Here is a 22,886-nt window from a genome sequence, read left to right as displayed (position 1 = left end):
TGCCATGGAGTCGGGTCAGGAGCAGGGAGCTGGCAGCCAGAGTCCTGGGGAGCAGTGGGGTGCTGTGTGTGTTGTCACCTGGCAGTCTTGGCGGACTATTTTAAGACGAAACCTTTCAGTTCAATTGCTTCTTTAGGAAATCTGGCTGAACATTCTAGTCATTTCATCCCCACCCCATCCAACCCCGTCCTCAAAAGACACTGCATGGGAGTAGCTTGGCTTCATTAAACACAAGCAATCACTGGCAATTCATGTTGAAATTCCACATTTGGGGTGTTTGCTATCAGTTCTGCGGAAGGTTGCATCATGTGGAAGATTGCAATGCTCTGATGGGCAAGATTGTTAGTGGCAATTTTAAAAGCTTGTCTCTAGAACTTTCTCCTGAAAGTTCTAAAGATTAAACAATTGGGTATCAAATGCCAGGCATGCAAAAAATTACCTTTCACTTAAAAAAATATTATAACTATCTTATAAACAGATTGGAAAATATGAATGAAGTAAGGTTGCCTGTAATGTCGCATTACCACATCATGACTAGGATTTGGGCATATTTCCTTTCAAATATGTGCATATATTTTGTTTTTTACATAATTATAATCACAAATGTCAAACAGACCTATACCTTGCTTTATTCACCTAATCTTATGATAAGAAGTCTTTTCTCATATTGTGTGGTCCATGTAACCATTTATTTTCATAACTGTTCAACAGTCCACGCAGGAGTGTGTGGCCGTGTAGTCGGTCTGGTCCACTGTCACCGCATACTGGAGTGTTACTAGGTTTTCACTACCTTTAATAAATCTGTGACAAACATCTCTGTCTGCATTGCTTTATTGTCACTTGGGGCTCTTTCTTCGGGTGAGACTCCCCTAAAGTAACAAGGGGAACAGGTACATTAGCTCCTGATACGCTGGGCTGGAAACAGTGGTAACAATCTGCAGTGTCACCGCCCGTGTAGGAAAATGCCGGCATCTTTGCCTTTGTCCACATTGAGCACTAATGTTTTTTAATTTGTGGACTAATTTAAGAAGTGGAAAAAATGATTAGTCATTATTTGAATATTTTTAAAAATTAATCATGTTAAGTAAACATTTTTCTCATAGATTTGCATTTTTTCTTCTGGGAATTACTTCTTCATGCCTTTTTAATTTTTTTCTTGGCGATAAGTATAAGTATTAAGTATCCTTAAACTAAGGTTATTAACCTGCCCTGGCTGGTGTGGCTCAGTTGTTAGGAGCATCATCCTGTAACCAAAAAGTTATAGGTTCGATCCCCAGTCCGGGAGTGTGTAGGAGGCAATTGATTGATGTTTTTCTCTCACATCAATGTTTCTCTCTTCCCTTCCTTTCTCTCTAAAAGCAATGAAAAAAGGTCCTTGGGTGAGGATTCTTTAAAAAAAGGATATTAACCCTCTATTATGTTTGCTGTAAACTATGCATTATATCAATAATGTATGATTACAGGTTATCTCCTAAAGTCTAGTGTCTGAAGTTCAAATAATGCTGCTTTCATAAGACTTTAAGCTATTTGGGGGCTTTATTTTGGTTGTTGGCAATTTTTTTGACAGAATCAACTTTGTATGCTCATTTAAAGGCTTCATTTAGGTATGGAAGGTTAAAAATGCTTGCAGGCTTGTTGGTGCTTAACTCCCTTGCTCTGGATCTGTCCCCGTCCTCTGGCATGGACCTGACATGAGAGTCTGATGGTCTTAGTGAGACTTTCGCATGGGATTTCTGAATCCTTTGATTACAAATAGATGTCATTAAAATGAGTTTCTTACCATCATGAATTTTAATGGGGGTTTAAAAAACAAAACTAAACCAAAATAAAAACCTTTAGTTGCGGGCCAAGTAGATCTGACTGTTGGGATTGGCCTTAAAGTTTGGGGAGGTGAGAGGATGGGCGTTACTGGGAGGAAACAAGGAAACTAAAGACCCAGAATTGGGAAATCTCGTGAGGGTTCAGTAGGAGTGGCGCCTACAGTGTACACGGAGCTCAGGGCTTATTGAGGGTATGGGGAAATGAGGCTGGGAAAGTCCTCGAAACCTTATCTTACAGGGTTTTGTGGTACATGGACTTGATGTTTTAGACTAGTGTTCCCCAAAGTGTGGCATTGTAGGTCATTTTAGAAGGCATGGCATTGAACACTTCTAAATTCTAGGGTTTATCCATTCCTTGATTCTCTCTCCCATGCAGAATTCATTCCTTTTCTTTCTGTGCTCCCGTAACACTTAGGTCTCGGGTCAGGTTGCTAGCAGAAGGGTTTCCCATTGTATTATTATGTTCAAATGAGCTATGTCTGTCACCCCGTCACTCTGTGATAGCCTCAAAGACAACAGCTGCGTCGTATTCATGTTGGTGGCCTCTGGGCCAACCCCTCTCCTGGGTGCACAGTCAGTGCTAAAGAAATGCTGTTTGAATGGGATCAACGGATCTGTGTTTTAGATGCATTATTCTTCCTTAGGAGCTTCACCGCCTTTTTTCCTTTTGCCCCATACTGCCGAGCCAACCCCCCTGAGCTCAGAGGGGCCCTGTAGATCTTCCCCTCATTGAAATCTGTCCTGGGAACTCTTTCATTGCTGAGGTCAGAATGTGGCAGCACACAAACTAGGAGGGTGATTCTGAGCCTTATTAGGCTATTGTAATGCTCTGAGAGTGAGGTGATGGAATGGAATGGTGAGTGCGCAGATGGAAAAGCAGAGGTGGCTAGGACACATGAGTCATGAAGATGGAAGAGATGACAAGACGAGGCAACTTATCAGGTGTTGGGTGGAGGGCATGGCAAAGAGAAGAGGAGAAAGAAGGGCACTCGGGCGTATGCGAGGGACAGATGTTCACTCCACACTGATATTAATTGGGTGCTTGCTCTGTGCTGGGTGCCTTAGTAGATGTTAGAATAGAGATGAACAAGACACTGCCCTGCCTGAAGGTACTCACTGTCTGTTGGGCTTCGTGTACAAGGCCGCCTGGAGGAGCAGAGACTGGGAGGGAAGGTGGGGAGAGGTGAGTGATGGGTTTAGTTGGTCCTGACAGTTCATTATCAGGACTTTGCATTGTTTCATGAGATATCAAAAAGTTCCAAAGGGGAAAATGACACTGTCCAGTCTGTCAGCTGTGGAGGGCTGGCTATTATCTGGAATTCAGATTCTAATGCCAAGGGGAATTTAGAAGAGGGATGGGAGAGTGGGCTTAAGAAAAGGGGTATAAAGCAAGACAGAGGAAACTTTTCTGAATTTGTTTTTGCTCATAAATAATGAGAGGCAGATTAGATTTCTGATTCAGAAACTTTTTGTAGCTATAGAACCCATTTATCCAAGGAAAGCTAAAGAAGTATAAATGAATGAAATTGGCAAAAGCACAGCTCCCTGGTTGAAGTGAAAGGTCGGGGGTGGGCACCTGCAGTGCAGCCTGAGGGGCTCATGGGACCACCTTCCCATACAAGTGGGAAACCATGAATAAGGACTCTGTAACCTGCATGGATCCTCTGGTTCTAATATCCCAGATGAAATCCTCACGGGAGTGAGAGTGTTGTTGGGAAGGAATGAGGACTAGCCAGGGCTCCCCGGCTCTTGAACTCCTAGAAGGACCACAGAGGCCCTTTTCTAGAGGGACAGTAGTTGTGGCCCAGGGTAAACCAGTACACAGTGACTCTTAGAGATCAGGACCAGAAAGTGACTGTGGGAGGAGGAAGGAGTTAACTGTCTTACATTCAGTGGAAAGGTCATTGAGGCCCTGGTCAATGCACAATTCACTGGGCTTGGCCCTGTGTGTGCACTGGAAACCTTTCTGAAGGCCATTTCAGATAATTGGATAGAACGGAAACTGTGTTGGAGGGACTCCAGGAGAAAATGGGAGGGTGTGGGGGATGGCCTCTCTGATGTGTTTTCCTATTGCTCGCTCTCCAGAAGCATCGATCTTTTCACAGAAATCTTGTGTTTGTTGTGTTCTGAGCCACCAGCCATGTTACGGGATTCCAGACTGAAGTTAATGTCAGGGTCGAGCTTATGCTAACTTCCTCTCCTTGAAAAGGAAGTGTTAGTGACTCAGTGTTTGTCCTTTCTGGCTTTCTGAAGAGCCTCTGCACCCTCTGCAATACTGTAGAGAGTGCATTTGAAGAGAAATGACATTAATGGAGATTGAGAAGAGGATGAGCTGTCAAAATTGGAGAAGCATGACTTTGTGGTGGGTCAGCAAAGTTTAAAGCAATAAGGATTAAAAAAAAAAAAAAAAGGCAATGAGGCTTTGTGACCTGTCTCTACTCTTTTCAAGCCATTGGAAGTAACTGCAAATATATCAAGTCCCAGACTGGATTTCAAAGCTAGAGTAGACCCAGGGTTTGGTCAGAGTGGGGAGCTAGCTTCCTGTTAAGCAGCTTCAGTAGAGTTAAGGATGGTCTGGTTATCTTGATGGCAAGACTCCAAAGTTGGGTCCTGAAGGAGAAATAGAGAGAAGGGCCAAGTTCATGACTGAGCACCCACTGTATGCTTGGTCCTGGGGATGACAGTGTCTCTGCTCTGTAAACTTACAGTCTTTTGTGTGTGCAGAGGGGCGAGGGTGGTTCATGGAGGGAAAGCACCACTGTGCATCGCCAAAGCTAGAGCATGCTGTGTTGAGAGGCCGACCGAAGGCTCATTCTCTATTAAGAAGCTTTGCTGAACCTTGAGCTTGTGTTTACAGGCAAACTCAATTCCTCCTTGCTCATATACCCCCGGAGCACCCATATAAGGACCTTCTTTCCTTCCCCAACAAAAGACCCATATTTAGTTATTGGATCCTATTTCATAAGCTGGAAGCAGGAGTATAACTTTTGCTTTTCAGTAATTTTTCATTCTGTGTCACCTCAGAATTGTAGGGTCGTGGAATTAGGGAGGGACCATGTAGAGCTGTTAATTATCTAGATGCATTCTTAACAAGTCTGGCTACTTCACATCTTGTTCTTCTGGTGGAATGTCTATGTTGATGCTGCAGCACTTTGACCAAGTATGGTAGGTCCCACAGCACAGTGGGCGGGAATGGTGGCTTGACCCTCACTGGCCCACCCAAGCTGTGACACTCAACTGTGTAGGTTCCTGCAACCCGTTGGGGGGGAAACCTGTCCAGTTCTGCCACTAGATGGAGCTGTTCACCTTTTTGGCTTTTACCCAAAGGTTCCTGCCTCCTTTGGAGCAGACGAGTGGGAGACAAGTGGGAGAAATTCCAAAGAGGTGCCATCATGTTCTCAACCAGATTAAGCTCTTTGCAACTTAGTTTTTAAATAAATATTAAGTGTCACAAGTGTTTATGTAAAATAAACTTTCACATTTCACATATGATTGTAATGCCTGTACTACGTCCAAATAAACAGTAGGGACTGGCTTATGACTTTCAAAGTGCTTAGCATTCTTTTCCGGTCGGGCTTGGTTTGTACATCTTCCTGGATGCATCCCACTGACAAAACCATTTGCTGAGCCACGTGGGATTCGGATCTGGCTGGCCATATTGCAGGAGAGAGGAATGAAGGTTCTCATTTCCCAGTGAAACCTTTGGGATGCCCTCCTCCCCCTCATCTTTGCCGGTCAATGTTCTTGCATTGCAGAAAAACCAGAAAGCACCCCTAGTTAACTCACACTGAAAAGGGATTTATTGGCAAGACCTTGGGTGGTTCTGAGTATATGGGAGGCTGGACAGGCAGTCAGAACAGGGGCAGAAATTCAAGGAGGCTGAGTTGGCTGGAATCAGAGCCAAAGTCAGGCCCTGGAATAGTCTGGGTAGGGTGTCACTGCTGTCGCCACCACTGGTGAGGACTGGACTCTGGGCGCCATCCTTGGCACAGCTGCCACTGCCATTCTTGCTGCAGTTTTTATTTAAAACTGCCCACTGCGCCTTCGTGTCACCTGCTGCAGATTCAGTCAATCACCAAGTGACAGCATGCAGCAGGACCTGGTCCCCAAAAAGTCTTCATGTGCAGAGCTGGTACTCCCCTATACATTGTCACTGTCACCTACGCTGTCATCAAAAGAATGTCCTGTCACTCTGAGCCCATTCTCCTTTCATCTTTTTTAAAAAAAATTATTGTAGATTTGAGAAAGAGAGAGAGACAGTTTTTGTTGTTGTTGTTCTACTTACTTATGCATTCATTGGTTAATTCTTCAATGTGCCCTGACCAGGGACCAAATATGCAACCTTGGCATATGGGGATGATGCTCTAACCAACTGAGCGACCTGGCCAGGGCCTCCTCCTTCCAGCCCAACCACTGCGTGGTTAATCCCTGACGCAGGGAGGGCCTCCCAGAGAGCTGCAGGGGCATCTACTGTGGTTGGTGGACGTTTATGTCAAAGTAATGGATAGTATTTGGGATATTATTCCTGACCATGTGTACTTTAGATTAGTTTGTAATTAAGAAAGGGCTGACACTTAGAAATCACTAGTATCTGTATTGAAAAATGTCAAATGGGCAAAGGACTACCCACCTGTGGCAATGATTACTCATCATGTGTGAGACGAGACATCCTTTATGTTTGTTTTATAGGACATTTCCATTCATTTCTTCCCTGCCTGAGAATGCTACCTCCTTATTTGTAAAATTTAAGATGGATTAAAGCAAACTATACAGAGGGAATTGGTAAATGAATTATGGAGTGTTATTACTATGAAATATTATAGAGCCATTAAAATGATGGCTATAATGACTGTAAAAATCCAGGAAATGTTAATGAAATATTTAATTTAAAGTTGGGCCCTGGCCAGATGGCATTGTCCTATACACCGGAAGGTTATGGGTTCATTTCCTAGTTGGGGCACATACCTGGATGGGTGGTTTGATCCCCAATTCAGGGCACATGTGGGAGGCAACTAATTGATGTTTCTCTCTCACATTGATGTCTCTCTCTCTCTCCATCCCTTCCTCTGTCTCTAAAATCAGTGAATTTAAAAAAAAAATGAACACAAAAATGTCCAGACATTGTGGTTACAACTATGTAACTGTTATTTATGCAGATAGCTAAAGATAGAAGGACTTTAAAGCAATAAAAGTACTTTCTGTTAAGATAGCTCCATAGTTGAATCAATACCGTTTCTTCAATAATGCCTTAAAAGTTGAATGAATTAAACCTTAACATAATAAAATTGATTACTAAAATTATTTTTAAAATACAAATGTTTGGATGCTATCGAACAGCCCCTTTTTATTATTCACTCATTTATTTATTTACATTTATTTAACTTCTAGAGAGAGGGGAAGGGAGGGAGAAAAAGGGAGAGAGACATTGATGTGAGAGAGAAACAGCACTCAGTTGCCTCTAGTTCATGTTCTGAACAGGGACCGAACCTGTAACCTAGGTATGTGCCCTGAAGGTGAATCGAACCGGTGACCTTTCGCTGTGCGGGATGACACCCAACCAATTGAGCCACACCAGTCAGGGCCACAGCAGCCCTCTTGGTCCTGGGAAGAAAACTAAAGTATCATAAAACCAGGACTAGAAACCACTGGGCGTAGAGAACATAGAAGGTTGTGTTCCTTGACTGAGAGAACAAATGTTTCCACCACTTAGACAATGATCTGAGGGGCTCTTGAGGGTCAAGGGTAGTCCCAGGTATATTGACAGTGACAGAGGCAAAGTACTGCTGATTTGGGCTGCATAGGACTTAGAATGATTTCCTTGTTGCCCTGAGCATTCTCCTGGGTCAATTCCGAGGGCAGTGATCAAGGCAGCCACCCAGAAAGGAAACAATGCCCGTGTTAAAAAGGAAGCTAAAGCATGTCTCCTTGTGCAGACCTTCAAACCATACCTTGACCTTCTTATTACAGAATTTATGAACCTGGGAGTTGGTTTCCTCTACATCATTGCTTCTCATACTTTAAACTGCACAGGGACCAGCTGGGGGTCTTTTAAAAATACAGATTCTGATTCAGTTGGTGTAGAGACTGAGGTTCTGCATTTTTAATAAGCTCCCAGCTGATGCCAGAGTCTCTGGTCTGCAGACCACACTTTAAATAGCAAGGTGCCACATACCCTGAAGACTCGCTCTTCAGATTGTCCTTCAGACGTTCGGCTGTACCTTGCTGTTCAGAATATGTGTGGGATCTGAAGTCTGAGTGTCACAAAACACCGCGGAGAGGAATTAAAGACTTGCATAAGAAGAGAGATAGCCTGTTCTCATGAATTGGAAAATTCAATGTTGTTAAAAGGGTAATTTTCCCCAGATTAACGTATAGATTCAACATGATCACAATAAAAATTCCAGCAGGTTTCTCCTTCTTTTTTTGGGGGTTGTTTTTGGTTTTGGTAGAAGTTGACAAGATGATTCTAAACTTTATATGGAAATCGAAGAACCAAAGCAATTTTGAAAAAGAATGCAGTTGGAAGACTCATATTACCTATATCAAGACTTACTATAAAGCTATAGTAATCAAGGCAGTGAGTTATTGGATTAAGACAGATCAACAGAACGGAATGAAGTCCAGATAAGGACCCACATATATATGACCAAATGCTAAACTGTGTTATGCTAAGCAAGCAAAGCCAGGTATGAAGATTACATGCACTATGGTACCATTTATATAAAATTCTAGGAGAGAAGAAACTGTAGTGACATAAAGCAGATCAGTGGTTACTGGGGCCCAAGGATGAGACCACACTGAATAAGAGGGTGATCCATTTGAATTTCAGTGGTCTGTGCAGCGCCTACGAGCCTGGGCTTTCAAGTCAGGCTGTCTGGGTTCCAGTAGCGACTCTGCCACATGGGCAGGCAAGCTGTTCACCTCTCTGTACCTCGGTTCCCTCATCTGTGTGGACTAATAGGACGTTAGAGCTTACCTTGTAGGGTCGTTGTGAGGAGCAAATGTATTAATATATTGAAAGCATCTAGAACATTTCCCTGTGCCTAATAAGGTGTATTTATTGCTGCTGCTGTTGTTTTTGTTATTATTAACCTCCAATAATACTGTGATTTTTACCTTTCTCCCAAAATGTGGCCCTTTGCTTCAAGCTCTCCCTGACCTATGTGCACTCCTGTGACTTGAGGGCTTTGATTGAATTTTAGAGCTGGAAGAGGCCTTGGATAATACTGAGACCAACTATGGGTAACACAACTGAGACCACAAAGGCTGCGTGACGTGCCCGAGGTCCTGCTGGTGCGTAGCAGGCCAAGAACCAGGAGCCTGGCCACGCTGACTCCTGGTTCAGCTCTGCTTCATCAAGGATATATATGTTATTTTCATTTTTAACATGAGCCACGGGGATTTGTCTTGAACCTGCCGCTCACCAATGCCATTATGTGATATGTGTTTTTCTGCAGAGCAGTTCAGAGCCCCAGTTGCAGAGGACTTGTCCTGTCACCACCATGAGCTCTGGTAAGTCATTAAAAACCCTTTGTTCTGGACAAATCTACAGAACTAGGCAGTTTACCCAGATTTCCTCCTTACTCTGAAGGTCCCAACTGCATTTCATATTTTAGTTTTTGGGACCTGGGTAAGTGCTAAAGCTTTGCCATAAATCGTCGTCATCACTGTCATCACATTCATTGTTATGGATTTATTATCTGTCCTGTGACAGGAACTGTGCCACACACTGTACATGCTCACATCCTGACCTTTATAATAGCTCCCTTTCCGTCTACTTTAACAACTTTATTGAGATATAATTGGGATACAATAAACTACAGATATTTTAAGTATACAATTTGATAAAAATTTGACGTATGTACACCCCAATGGCTTTCTTAATCCCAGTGACGGCAGCGAAAGTAAACAGACTGACCGTAATTGCCCCAGGGTGCAAATTAATCTAATGGGCCTTCGTCCTGGCGGGCAGAGCCCTTCAGTCACCCTTTTGTGAGACCTAAACAGATGACCAGTTTTGAGTGTGTTTAACGTAGAGCTGGCAGAGATAGTACGGCTGGGGAAGATGGGAAGGGAGTGCGTTCCTGCTCATTGTGCAGCCAGGAGCTGTCTGCTTTCCAGCTCTGAGTTCGAGGGCGAGTTGCTTCCATCTGGAAATGAAGGTCCACCTTAGCTACTGAGCCCGGCTGCAGCCTCCCACGACCCGGAGGCAGCGGGAGTGGTGGGGGTGTCTAGGGGAGAGCTCGGTCAAGGGTGCTCTAATCCTGCATTATTTCCAGGGTGTTCCCAGAGACCTCTGGGGATGAAAAACAAGGCTTTTCATTCATTTGCACACAGTGCCCTTTAGCCAAGTCCTAAACTAGGCAGGGCCATGTGTGCTTTGGGACCAAGGAGGGCTCTGGGTGGAACCGATCAGGGCCACAACTTGGCTTCCTCAGGTGCCACCTGTGTGACCTTGGGCCTGTGGTGGACCCTTCTCTGCATCCTCCTCTGTAAAGTGGCCGTCTGAAAAGCGCCACCTCGCTGGCATTGTGTGCGGATTAAGTGAGGCATGAATACCCTGCCCAAGGCTTGGCCAGCGTTCCGTCCGCCGGTTATCAGCCCCAGTTTCCTCCTTATGAGGAGGACTCACTCACTCACTGCTCCCAGTGCCATCCGTGCTTTTGCTGGGCATGAAAAGGCTGCACACTTTCCCTTCCAGGTGGATTCAGGTACTGCCAGCAGTTCCTGCTTTGTAACTCATTTTTTGTTTTTGTTTAACTTTTTGTCTCTGTTGTCATTTTTTTAAACTTTTGCTCTGCAGCCTAAAGTTTTTTGTTCTTCTAATGTCAGAATTAGCCTAAACTGGCATTGCTGCTTTCTCCTGGCACAAATAAAGGGCAGAGGAAGTAGGAAGGGAGGGGCAGGAGGGCAAGGCTGTGGAGTCCCTGTGGGACTTGTCCCCAGGGTCTCCTCTTGGGCGTGGTGCTGGCTGGAGACTTTGCACAGCCAGAGTCCAGAAAGTCAGGACCCTCTGACCTGATAATCCCACTCTTGGGAATGTCTATCTTCATTTGAAGGAAACAAAAACATCACCCAAAGGAAGGTGGGGAGTCAATAGGTTCATTGTGTATTTACTCGATGAGATACTATGCCAATATTAAAATGATCATTGGGAAGAGAGCAGCTATGTAGAAAACATTTCTTTTAACCTCTGGTGGACTGAGTGGACTGAGCAGCATGAAAACGATGCATTCTTCTTGCTACAGAACAGACGAGGGGAGTGCACTATATACTATTACCAAAAGGACCCCCCTTTTTCCTCCAGGGGTTTCCCCCCTCGTACTAGGTTCACTTTGCCCATCACCACAGGAAAGACATCTCTCAATGCCAGAGATTGGTGAAAAGGAAAGGAATTATTTATTTTAAAGCTATACAGACTTAGAGTAATGACTTAATGTCTTCATTAAAATACTAGAGTCCTTTAGAATACCCATAAATGCAGTCCTTCCTTCTCTATCTGCCCAGTCCAGGGTACTGTATCTCAGGAAAAGAAGTAGAGGTCCATGATTCAGTCTCCTGGCACCATCAGCTCTGTCACTGCCATGATCTCCAGTTGACCCCGAAGCTATATGGCACCTTCTCATGGCCCACCAGCAAGAGTCCTTTCACCCCTTTTCTTCCTGGAAAAGTCTCTCCTGCTTCTTAAGCCATGTGGCAAAAAGGAAGCACCCTAAATCTGCGTGGTCCCAAAAAGCCCCAGCATGGCTGCCACACTTGGGTTTAAATCCCAGTGCCAGTCTTCCTCAGCAGCCTCATTTCCGACTCCTCCTACAATCAGTTATACCTGTCAGCATTTTCCTATTCTAGCTATACTGGGCTGCCATAGTAAGTCTGGGCAGGTGTGGCCCTGTGGAGCCAGTCATCTCCAAGCTTTCACATAGGCACTATAACCAGGGGGAGTTGCCTCCCAGTTATATTTTAGGTGGAAGTCACTTCCATCCTCCTGGTTCAAAGCATGGCCACAACTATTTAACATATCTGTGAAACCAGTTCAAGGTTATAGATATGTTAAATGACCATGCCAGAGGTTAGCTGCAAAGTTGTTGCTATGCAAAACAGCTCTCAGTGGCCCTGCTCCATGTGTCCCATCTCCAAGCTCAGACTTGTGGGGGTGAGGACATCCTATATGTTTTTTTCTAATATTTCCTGGACACCTTGAGTCTAGACCCCATTACCAATCCCTATTTGGGGCCCCCCTCTTGGTCGCACCATTACATTCTTACTCTGAGTCAGGATTGGCTGCCAGTCACTGAGGTGGATGCTTTGTCTGCATTATCTCATTTCACTCTCCTGGCAAACCCACAGAGGTGGGCATGGTTTACTTCTCCCATTCTTCAGATGGGGAAACTGAGGCCCTGAGTGGTTAATAATTTGGGGTCACTGGTTAGTGAGTAGTGGAGTTGGGGCAAACCCAGGCTGTTGGACATCACTGTGCTGCAGAGTTTGAGTCTAAGGGGATGGAATAATCTTTCAAAATTTCTTTAAGTTAGCTGTGTTTAATTAATAGAAGGACAAAAAAGAAAGGAAAGACATGGGGCTAGGCCGGGGGAAGCTCAGAGGCTGCTCTGATGCTGGCTCAGGGAGACCCAAAACAAAGTCTACAGTCCTGGAAAGAAGACAACCAAGAAAAGTTAGGACAGGTATGTGGGGAAAGGGATAGTCAAAGGACAGGTGGGGCGATAGAACCTGTGATGTTTCTTTTACTTGGATTTTTGGCCTTATTGCCAACACCCTCCTTTCATCCACCCTAGTAATGGAGGTGCAAGGGAGATGCTGGCCTCTGGGGGAACTGGCCTTCATCCGTGGGTGGAACGAAGGCAGTAAACAGAGCGGAGCCTGGGTGGACCTGTCCAGGCTGCTGGGAGGAGGAGCAGTGGGCCCTGCTCCTGTCTGCATCCAGGAGCGTCTGGGCTGGCCTGTGAGGGTAGTTCGTGTTGGGAAGGCTGATGGTTAAGGACAAGGTGGGGTGACCTTGTCTCAGTCAAGTGAGCTGCTGGGGTTTGGGACGGGGCTCCAGTGCTAGCGTTTAGGGAAGTAGGATATACATCAGCCAGATATATTCTGTAAAATGTATAAAACACGGAATGTATCTGGTTTAAATACGTATACATAAACTAGTTTATATAGAATATATCTAAAGTATATGTATATAAAATATTTTCCGTTTTAAAAATTAAAGATGTTTTCCCTGACCAGTGTGGTTCAGTTGGTTGGGTGTCATCCTGCAAAGCAGAAGGTCCCGGGTTCAATTCCATTTCTGTTCCTGGTCAGGGCACAGGCCTGGGTTGTGGGTTCTGCCCCCGATCGGGGTATGAGAGGCAACCAGTTGATGTTTCTCTCACACATTGGTGCTTCTCTCCCTCACTTTCTTTCTCTCTTCCCCTCTCTCTAAAAATAAATAAAATCTTTTAAAAAATAGTAAGTGTTTATCCCAGTCAGGGATGAACAAGACAGCCTGTGGATGGAACAGACCAGAGTTCAAACCCCAGCTTAATGATCTCAGAGCCTGGCATCTTCTCTGAGCCTCAAATTTTTTATTTATAGAATAGCAATTCCTACTACTGAGCTCCAGAGCCCTGAGTCTTAAGGACAAAATGAGATGCTAATTATCGAATGCTTAGCATAGCTCCTCAGATCCAGCCACACAGATGTTTAAAAGACCATAGCTGTTATGATTGGTTGGCTTTGGGCCATTAAGGGTCACTCCAAGCACATTGGTCACATGTTCTTGGGTGGCAGGGCCTGCCCACCCACCTGTTTGCTCTTTCCCACCTCCATCGATTCTGGGTGGGACAAAGGTGAGCAGCGAGGGTCTCAGTGTCTGCAGCTGAGCAGGATTCAGACAGGTCTCAGCTGACACAGAGAAGGTGGCATTTGTCTAGAGGATACATAGGACTTCCTTGAGGTAAAAAAGGGGGAGGGCACATTCTCAAGCCAGAGCCTCGAGGGAGCAGGCCTGCTGGTCTAAAAGTGTGTGACTGAGAGTCAGTGACTATGTCGGGCAGTGGGAGGGGGCAATGCAGCCGGAAGAGAGCTGGGACCAGGGGTTGAGGAGCCTCCGGTCCAGGGCGAATGTCCCCAGGCTTTGTCCCGTGCCTGCTGGCCTTTGGGGCTTGTTGGTTTGCTTTTAATTATCGAGAAGGTCAATTCGTTAATTTAAATACAACTAGGTATGCCAAGATACGGGCCATCCCACTTACTACAAAACTGTATTCCCAACAATCCTTGGTACATTTTTGGGAACTTGGAATACATTCATTTTCAACCAAATAGTATAAATAAATGGTTGAATTCCCAGACTAAACCCCAACATTTTTACTTCTAAAACAGAGGTGAGCTATGGCTGGTGTGGTCCAGTGGATTGAGTGTTGGCCCGAGAACCGAAGGGTCAGTGGATCGATCCCCAGTCCAGGGCACCGTGCCTGGGTTGCTGGCCAGGTGCCCCCAGTGCAGGGTGTGCGAGAGGCAATCACATGTTTCTCTCCCTCCTTTCTCATTTCTAAAAATAAATAAATAAAATCTTTAAAAAATAACAAAATAAAATAAAACAGAGGGGAAATACAGCAAGTTTAAAGTAGAGGGATTTTAGAAAATCCTACTGCATTGTTCTGTCTGGTTTTCATCTGACCTGCACCCTGGGGCTTGTAAGCCCAGGGCTCTGGTTAGGTCCAGGCCTAGGAAGTGTTCCCCGTGCAGACGGAGGGGTGGGGAAGAGGAGGGGCAGAATGGAGGCAGGGAGAACGGTCAGGAGGTCTCGTTGTCTCCGGGACAATGACACAAGGGACTCCGCTGGGACAGTGGGCTGGGAGGAGGGGCAGTGTCCAGGGAGGGACAGCATGATTTTGCTGGTGGCTGGACGTGGGGTGGGGTGGCGAAAAGGGTCTCAGAGCCTGAGCTTTCAGTTGCCCCAGTCAGTCCGACCGCACGGGGGTGCATGCGAGTGGCCTTTGAATGGGCAGATAAGCCTTTGTCAGGCAGGAGATGCCCTTTTGAGGGAATTAAGCAGATTTTTTTTTAAATGTCCAAAATGAAGCCATAGCAAGAAGGCATGAGAATTCATATCACTCACCAGATACTTCCATCCCCAAACAGCTTTTGCCTCATCTCTTGCTTCAGGCCACACACAGTCCTCAGAATTCTCCCATGACACTGGAGGGGGCCGGAGCCCAGGCCTGCGGAAGCCTGCATGACCCCGGCACCTCACACTGTGTGGGACTCGGTACCTGGGGGGAGGGGGACCTCATCTTTAGCCCTGTGCTTTTTCTTTCTTTCAGAATGTGACGTTGGCACCTCTAAAGCCGTGGTGAATGGGTTGGCACCAGGCAGCAATGGGCAGGACAAAGGTAAGGCTTTTAAAGGGAGGCCTGGCTTGGTACTGGAAAACGTTTCCAGGAGGAGCAGAGGGGGGTGAGCCTGGACCACTCACCTGGTGGGACTGGTCACTGGCCCTGTCGGGCCTTGAGTTGGAGACCCATTTCCCACACCAACTTTCTGAAAAAGTGAGCATGTTCTTGCATCTCAGGAATCAGAGGTGACTTAGCTCTCAAACACACGGGCCGAGGCGTGCCTCATGCCTGATGCATGCGGTGTTCTTCAGCCTGAAATTTCCCTTACCCGGCATTTCACCTTCGCAGCCTTGACCCTGAGGCAAGAGCCTGAGTTGCTGAAATAAATGGTTCCAGTGGCATTAGTTTCATGCACAGCCTTTCATCTTTTCAGTTTTTAAAAGCTTTAGGATGAAAAACTTAAGTGTGACATAAATGATGGATAAGATGACCTTTGAGGTCCCATTTGCCCTGTAGTCTCTCATCTGAGTGTCTGGAGGCTGACCGGAGAGCTAAGTGCCCACGTCACTTCTGCAGTGTGGCGTGAGTTGGGGTGACAAGATACAGGTTCAAGTCCCAGTTCTGCCACTCGCATGCATCCCTGGCAGTCCTTTTTCTTCATGGGCGTGAACTCCCATCTCTAAAAAACCCAGGATTTGCATGATTTGCAGTATTTATTCCTGCTTCAAATTCTGGGTTCTAGGGATTCTCTCTGCTTTCATCCCACTGCATGTTATGGTGTCAAAGAGGGAGGGTCAAAGTCCTATCATTGGGTATTTAAGTAATTTCGGAGTTTGACATGTTGGGCTTTTGTACTTTTTATCTGGTTTTGCCAAGTAGTCCTTTTGAGACAAGGCCAAGTGTAAAGTCGAAGAGCTGAGCAGGGGAGGCATAGAGGGCAGGAGGGATGGGGCACGGGGGCGGCTGGGTTGGGGCAGGTTCCTGGCCTCCCTGCCCGCCGCCTCCTCCACTCCTGGTGCAGGGCTGTGCTCTTGGGGCCCTGGGCGATCTCAGCTAAGTTGCACGTAGGGGTGTTGAAGGTGCCTGTGGAGTGGAGCCAGGGGAGGGTTAATCATCCAGTGAGGAGCACGGGAGAGGCTGGGGCTCGGGTGCTTATAAAACCTACGGGGCCACTGACACCATCCCTACGCGTTCACTGAAAGAAGAGACTTCAGGGGTGCAGGGGGGTGGCAGGTGGGGGTTGATTCCACCCTCTCTTCAGTAAGAGCCACTTTTGGTCAGAGAGAGGAGGCAGATGTAACCTGAAGGTCATCACGGTGGCCTGAGCTGTCGCTGAACCCGGGGCCAGCCCAGCTGAGCTCTGGTCTCAGCCTCTTCCCCTGAGAGCTGGAGGACTCTGAGCAGCTCTCTGAGCCTCTTGCTTCCTCTTCTGAAAATGGTAACGTGACCAAACCCTCCCACCCAGCCAATCTCCCAGCTGGTCATAAAGAGCGGTCCACAGGATTGCCGTGAAAGCACGTTTGTATCTCTAGACAAGAAGCATCGATACGATCGACTTAGTTATTGACGGCCACATGATTGCTGTGCGCCCTCTGAAATAGCGGCATGATGGACTGCAGGGTGAACGGGCTACCGTGAAGGCTCCTCCCTGCCTGTCCCCTCGACGGGCTTGTCAGCACAATGCTCATTCATCAGTGACCATCTTGCTTCCTGAACAGCCCTGCTCCCCCTGCCCCTCCCCCAGTTATTACATGGACCTGGGGCCAAAAGACCTCTGAGTGTTGCTCATGGGAGTGGCGTTAGCACACAGCACCTGAGCTCGAATCTCTTTATTTGTTGCTATTGGAGAGACAGCAGCCCTTGCCACATCCCAGGCAGTTACCCCAGCTCTCTCGAAGCTCAGCTGGGTGTCAGGACCTTGGGCTGTACACGTGGGTGCTCAGAGAGGAGCAGGCACAGGACCCCAGAGGTTAAGATTCTGGGGGAGCAGCCGTGATGACTCTCACAAACACGTCCCTTTCCTTCCTCCACTCGCCTGGGGCCCGAGCCATGGCTCTCCTTCTTGGAGCCCTGCCCCCCAGCACAGACACCCCAGCATTCTTTGGGGGCCGCTCGGATCCTGATTGCTCTCCCCTTCCTCTGTTTGCCAGGCCATCTGCGTCTCTAAATCTTGGCAAGTTCCTGGTGTGGCAGGAGGCACAGACACTGACCAACTGCATGTGGGTGACGGTTGGAGGGAGGGTTCTGTCGTCCTGGCACCGAACTCTAAAGAGAGAAGGCAGGTCAATTCAAATTACCACGTCTACTGCTCTTTCTAGTGTTCTCTTCGTGTGGGCGACTTCCTCCTATTGTCCTTGCCCAGTTCCTCAACTGCCTGAGTGTTTCCCAAACGTTCTTTCTGGAGGCACCATTCACCCTTTTGTGTTTGCAGCAACTGCCGACCCTTTGCGTGCACGCTCTATTTCCGCTGTTAAAATAATTCCTGTGAAGACAGTGAAAAGCTCTCCAGGCCTAGTACTCCCTCCAGGTACCTCTCCTTGGGTTGGTTTCTTTCTTTTTTTTAATTGTTAGCAGATCATGCATGGTTTTCCTTCCTTCTTTCCTTCTAACAAAGACTTGGAGGCTGAATCCTTGCATGTTTAGGAGCCATTTCCTCTCACTTCCTCGGGTGGTTTCTTCTCTTCCTCGGCATGTGTGTGTGTGTGTTCCTGTGAGCCAGCCAGCCTGGAGACAAACAGACAGATACCTGGCCCCCCACCCCTCTTTGGGACAAGGGTCAGTCCAGAGGCTAAACATTTAACCTGGTGTGGGTCTGAGGTCCGTGGGCTTCTTGGGCTCTCGCTAGAGGTTTGTAGCTTCCAGTACTTCATTTATAATTCCAGTCCCCCCGAGAATTAATGTGGCCGCCCAGGGAACCTCTGAATTGGGCCGAGCTTGAAGCAGCTGCCAAACCTAGATAGGTGTACGTACGTACGTCTGTGAAGCCCTCTGGGCCATTTCCCAGAGCACGCCCTCCCCACCCGGACCTTCACCTGCAGTCATTTCCTGCTTCTCCTCTCCAAGAAGGGCTAAGGTTCAGGTATCAGCTCCAGCTCATAGCTTCCTTCTGTACGAAACAGGGCAAGTGTGGCCCGGGTGACGCTTTGTCCCTGTGGTGCTTTCAGGAGGTGGGCAAAGCTGGCTGTGCATTCAGAAACCTGTGAGCAGGCTGGATTTGTCAGCTTGTTCCTCTTCCTTGTGAAAAGGCTGTGGGCCATGGATCAGTTTTCCCAGTTGTTCTGTGACATCAGTCACTCCTCTTTGTAGGGTTGGACAAGTCAGAGGCTCCGCCCTCTCTGCCACACATCATGCTTTCGTGCTTCGTGTTTGGGGGAGGGGGCAGGCCTGTGCTTTTCTGTAACACGCAGGACTGCTCTAAGTTGTTGGAAAAGGGGGCTGCTAGGGTGCAAAGAAGGAGAAAGGAGGTCTGGCTTCTCTCCGCCCAGCGCAGGCGTGGGGATGCGTTGGGCGTCTGAGCTTGCGTCCTGTCCCGCGTCCACCTTACACTTTACCCCACAACTCAGGCTTGGTGACTTTAGGTCAAAGATCCCAGCTGTGCTGCGAGCAGTTTGAAGTAATGAACTGTGGAATTCGGTTCAGCTCAGCTGCGCAGCAACATTTAGCACGCGTGCCTTCCAGGACTGTGTGGTCTGCCTCGGTTTCTTGCCTCCTGTGACTGATTTCCCGGAGGAAGAGCATCCGGCTCCTTTGAAGCCTATTTTGAAATCCTTCTCAGTGGAATTCTGAAAGGTGACCCGGGTCTGTTATTAGGCCATTGTCAACTGCAGGAGAGGTTGGGACCCAGGGATGGCGCCACTGGGGGTGCAGGGAACGCTGTTCGTGGAAGGGTGTAGTGTTTCTGGTCGTTCTCTTTGGTGTGACTTTTCTTCATTACGTCTGGAATGTGAGGCTCTCTTACCCACATGCCCTCTCCCCAGGCGTCCTGCCTTGTCGTCCCCGTGGCTTTGACTTGCTGATTCAGACTTTCTTTTCCCTGTCCTATTGGAGAAGTGCAGGGAGCACTGCTTCTCTGCAGAGAACCACCTAATAATTCCTGACATTGCCAGCCTGGTCTTTGATAAGACAGCTCGTCTGGAAGCTTGAGAAGTCTTTCCCAAATCCTTTCTCGAACTGTGCCTTACTAATTGGTCAGACGCCTGCTCAACAAGCTAAACTTCATTTAATAAAATAAATAAACCCACTTTCCTTTTGAAATGTTTTCAGCTGATATTATAACTCATACGTTTACTCAGAACTCACAGTGGCCTGTTTTCCCTAACCTCGTGTTGGGCGGTAAACCTCTGAAAATGCAGTTTGTTCCTCTCCACCACCCACAGATTCATCTGCATTCACCATAAGACTGTGCGTGGCTCTAACCAGGTTCATCTCATTCCCCAGCTTTAACAAGTTGCTGACTGTTGCTCAATTCATTAGGAGCCTTGGCTCAGTGCTGTCCTTTGGATGTTTCCTTTTCAGATATGGACCCTACAAAAGTCTGCACTGGGAAGGGAGCCGTGACTCTCCGGGCCTCATCCTCCTACAGGGACACCCCAAGCAGTAGCCCTGTGAGCCCTCAGGAAAGCCCACAACATGAAAGCAAACCAGGTGCGCTAACCCTGCAGCTGGGGGCAGATGGTCAAAGCCACATGGGAAGGGCATGGATTCATCAGCTGCTTCTTGATTCTCCCAGGGGCCCCTGGGTCAGTCAGCTCCTTGTTCCATCTGTGATGGGTGGCGATCGATGCCCTGAACTGACAGGTACTCACGTGATTCAGGCAAAGGCACAGCAGCAACCACCACTTTATTTTAGCTTTTGACTGAACAGATGAGCAGCAACTTTGTTACAGAGCTGGTGGCTTTGCAGACTGTGATGGTGAACACGAAGATGGCTTGGGGGTGTGAGGAGGGAGCGGGGTGACGGGCTAGTGGTTAGGTGTCTCTGAGGGCCGGAAGGGCTGGGGCTGGGAAGCCACCAGGGGACACTGAGCAGTGCCTGCGGCTGGCTGGCCTGGATCCGGGAAAGTGGAGGTGCGGCAGGCTCGGGCCTGCGGCGGGAATGACCTGGCAGCCGAGGAAACGGGGTCAAAGTGCAGTTCGGAGACCAGTGCAAACCAGGAGCAAAGGGAGGTGAAAGAAGTCCACCTGAAGCCCTCCTGCCCACCCTGACCCATCCCTTGGGAATTCTGGGCGTCTAGAGCATGGTGTTGAAGTTTAAACCTGGGACTTTGGAACCTGATAGATCTGTGTTCAAGTCCTTCACTGCCTGTTGGCTGTGCAACCTTAGCTGAGGTATTTAGTCTCAGCCCTAGTAACCTCACTGGTAGAATGGGGTTGATGACTGCACCTGCCTCACAGCATTACTGTGAGGATGAAATTCGGCAAGAGTTTTGCACCACATCTGGAGTGAGCACATTTGTTGCACCAGCAGAGTCAGGCACAGGGCCCCCCGGGCAGTGCCTGGGGTAGTGCTTTCTGACCTTGGGTGAGTCACACCTTTGAAACACATTTAAAGTCCGAGGGACTTGGGCAAGATGGTTTCCAAGCTTTTTCGAAAGAGCTCTGTAATTTTGGAAGATACAATTATTTCAGCCTCTCTGGAGAGGGCTCTCCACCACCCAAGTGCCCCGGGAGCTGGGAAACACTGACTTAGAGGTTCCCCAGGCTCTGCTAGTACAGGACGGGGCAGCCCCTCTCCGCTCTGTAGGGCAGTGCATGGTTCTCACACGAGTTGCATCAGAACCACCTGCAGTAAAAACACGGGTTGCTGGGCCCCCCAGGTCAGAGTTTCAGAATTTATAATTTCTACTTATAGGCCTGGGGTGGCGTCCGAGGTTTTGCATTTCTGACAGGTTCCCAGGTCATACTGATGCTGCTGGTCCAAGGACCACATTTGAGAGCTACTGCTGTAGAGTACGGGAGTTGCTTTCTGGAAGGAAGGCAATACAGGGAGAAAAGGAATTGGGTGGACGACTGCTCCCCAGGGACCAGAGAGGAAAGTGAGTCGGGCATGAAAGCTGGTCGGTACAGTGGGGAGCAGTGTGCTGTGAGAAGGGAATTGTATGGGATGGCCACGGTCAGTGCCCAGCGTCCTGGGAACCGACTTCCCTCCTGGTCACAGGTGCCCGGGGAGGTGACCAAGGATGAGCCCAGGCTGGGGTTTGAGCACCAGCCCCATTCTGGTCATGCTGGTCCCTGTGGAGAGCTTTCTGAATCGGCTCAGGGAAGAAGTGAGCAGCCTCCAGCACTGAAACTTGAAAGTCACTTCTGGGCCCTAGATTCCTGGGCCCACACCTCCTTCTTGCCCCACTGCTGTTTGCCATGTTCACCTCCAGGAATGGTGGGGCCGAACAGTGAAGGCAAAGTAATTTCTTCCTAAAACCATCTAACTGTTCTTCAGGCCTAACTGGGAATATCCAGCTGCCAAGCTGGAGGATGTTTGAGGGAGAGAGAATCCCAAGTGATGGTTAGAGAGATAAACCATTCTACAGCCCACTGGCTCAATAAAATGACCTGTCAATCACCTGGTCCTTTCTCTGGTGGTGAATGAGAGGATGGGAGGAGCACCCTCTGGTGGGCATAGTGTGGCACTATCAGAATGTAAATGCTCCTTTATCCTGCTGTCTGTAGTAGGCTTTTGCTACAGTACTGTGCAGTTATTTGAGGCACTTTAGGAAGCTCTCTCTGCCCCCCCCCCCAAATCATTCTATATCTTATAAGTTTCAGCCTCTCTGGAGAGGGCTCGCCACAGCCCAAGTGTCCCGGGAGTTGGGAAATGCTATAATTTGTGTGAAAGAAATCATGTTTAAACACACAAATATTCTAATTAGGGGATAACAGTCATTCACACCTTCCAATAAGTTAACTTTAATAGGTGATTTTCATCCTGTAAGTTGAGATCACTGAATCCAGATTATTCATTCAGACATTCATGTAGCATCATCTCTGTGCCAGACACCAAGTGAGTCCAGGGAATTGTGATGAGAAGTGGTGAGAAGGGAGAGTAATTCTGGGAGCATCAGGCGAGGGCAGAAGGCAGCTGGTTTCAGCAGCAGAGTCAGGCAAGAGCTTCTAGTCCACCCTGTGCTTTCTGGCCGTGGCTAACTAACACGTTTTAGGCACATATGAAGTGTGAGGGACTCGAGTAAGATGGCTTCCGAGACATTCTAGTTCCAAAGGAGCAAGCTTGGTTTGCGTAGAGGGGAAAAAAAGTCCCATACCAAGTAATAGTACACAGCTGGCTGGAATGAGTTGACACTGGGGGGAGGTTCCAGGGATGTGACTCTAGAGGTCGGACCTTCAGGATCTTGTCCTCGTATCTTACTGCTCGTTGACCGGCAGCATCCTTCTGGCTCTTGACTCTGGCTGTGTCCTCGTGGCTCCCTGGCCCCGCGCGTCCCTGCCTGCCCCCTCCATCAGGGCTGCTAGATGACATCTTCCTGGCCACACCAGTCTCCAGTCCTGTCCTGGTCGCCCCCGGGCCCAGACCTGCCTGGTGAAAACAGATTTCAGCAGTACTGGCAGGCAGCCGTGCCCCGCCTGGACTGGGGGCCAGTGTGAGGCAGCGAGTCTTCCCGCTCCCAGTGTCTGCGCAGACAGCTGGTGTCAGAGAGTGTCCTGCCTCCCCCACCAGCGGGGCAGCATCTGTTCCCTGTCCGCTCTGTCTGCCCTTGCCCTGCCTTGCTCCCTGCCTTTACCACCT

General features: G+C 48.0%; 1 protein-coding gene across 49 annotated transcripts in view; it reads left to right on the top strand.

Moving 5' to 3' along the window:
* SORBS1 (sorbin and SH3 domain containing 1) overlaps positions 1 to 22,886 on the top strand; it is a 224,942-nt gene that overhangs the window by 97,521 nt on the left and 104,535 nt on the right. For 25 of the 49 annotated variants that reach the window (XM_053662498.1, XM_053662492.1, XM_053662486.1 and 22 more), the window contains exons 2-5: positions 9,278 to 9,332; positions 15,137 to 15,205; positions 17,580 to 17,675; positions 19,664 to 19,792. In XM_053662498.1, coding sequence (XP_053518473.1) covers positions 9,278 to 9,332; positions 15,137 to 15,205; positions 17,580 to 17,675; positions 19,664 to 19,792 — 349 coding nt within the window. Of the gene's footprint in view, positions 1 to 1,796; positions 3,004 to 9,277; positions 9,333 to 15,132; positions 15,206 to 17,298; positions 17,427 to 17,579; positions 17,676 to 19,663; positions 19,793 to 22,886 lie in introns of those variants that run through there. The other 24 variants (XM_053662484.1, XM_053662536.1, XM_053662483.1 and 21 more) reach the window with 6 other exon arrangements.

The sequence above is a fragment of the Artibeus jamaicensis genome, unplaced genomic scaffold (genome assembly GCF_021234435.1).
Source record: "Artibeus jamaicensis isolate MK-2021 breed Jamaican fruit bat unplaced genomic scaffold, CSHL_Jam_final contig_252, whole genome shotgun sequence".
NCBI lineage: Eukaryota > Metazoa > Chordata > Mammalia > Chiroptera > Phyllostomidae > Artibeus > Artibeus jamaicensis.
This window is presented reverse-complemented; position numbering and strand designations above follow the sequence as displayed.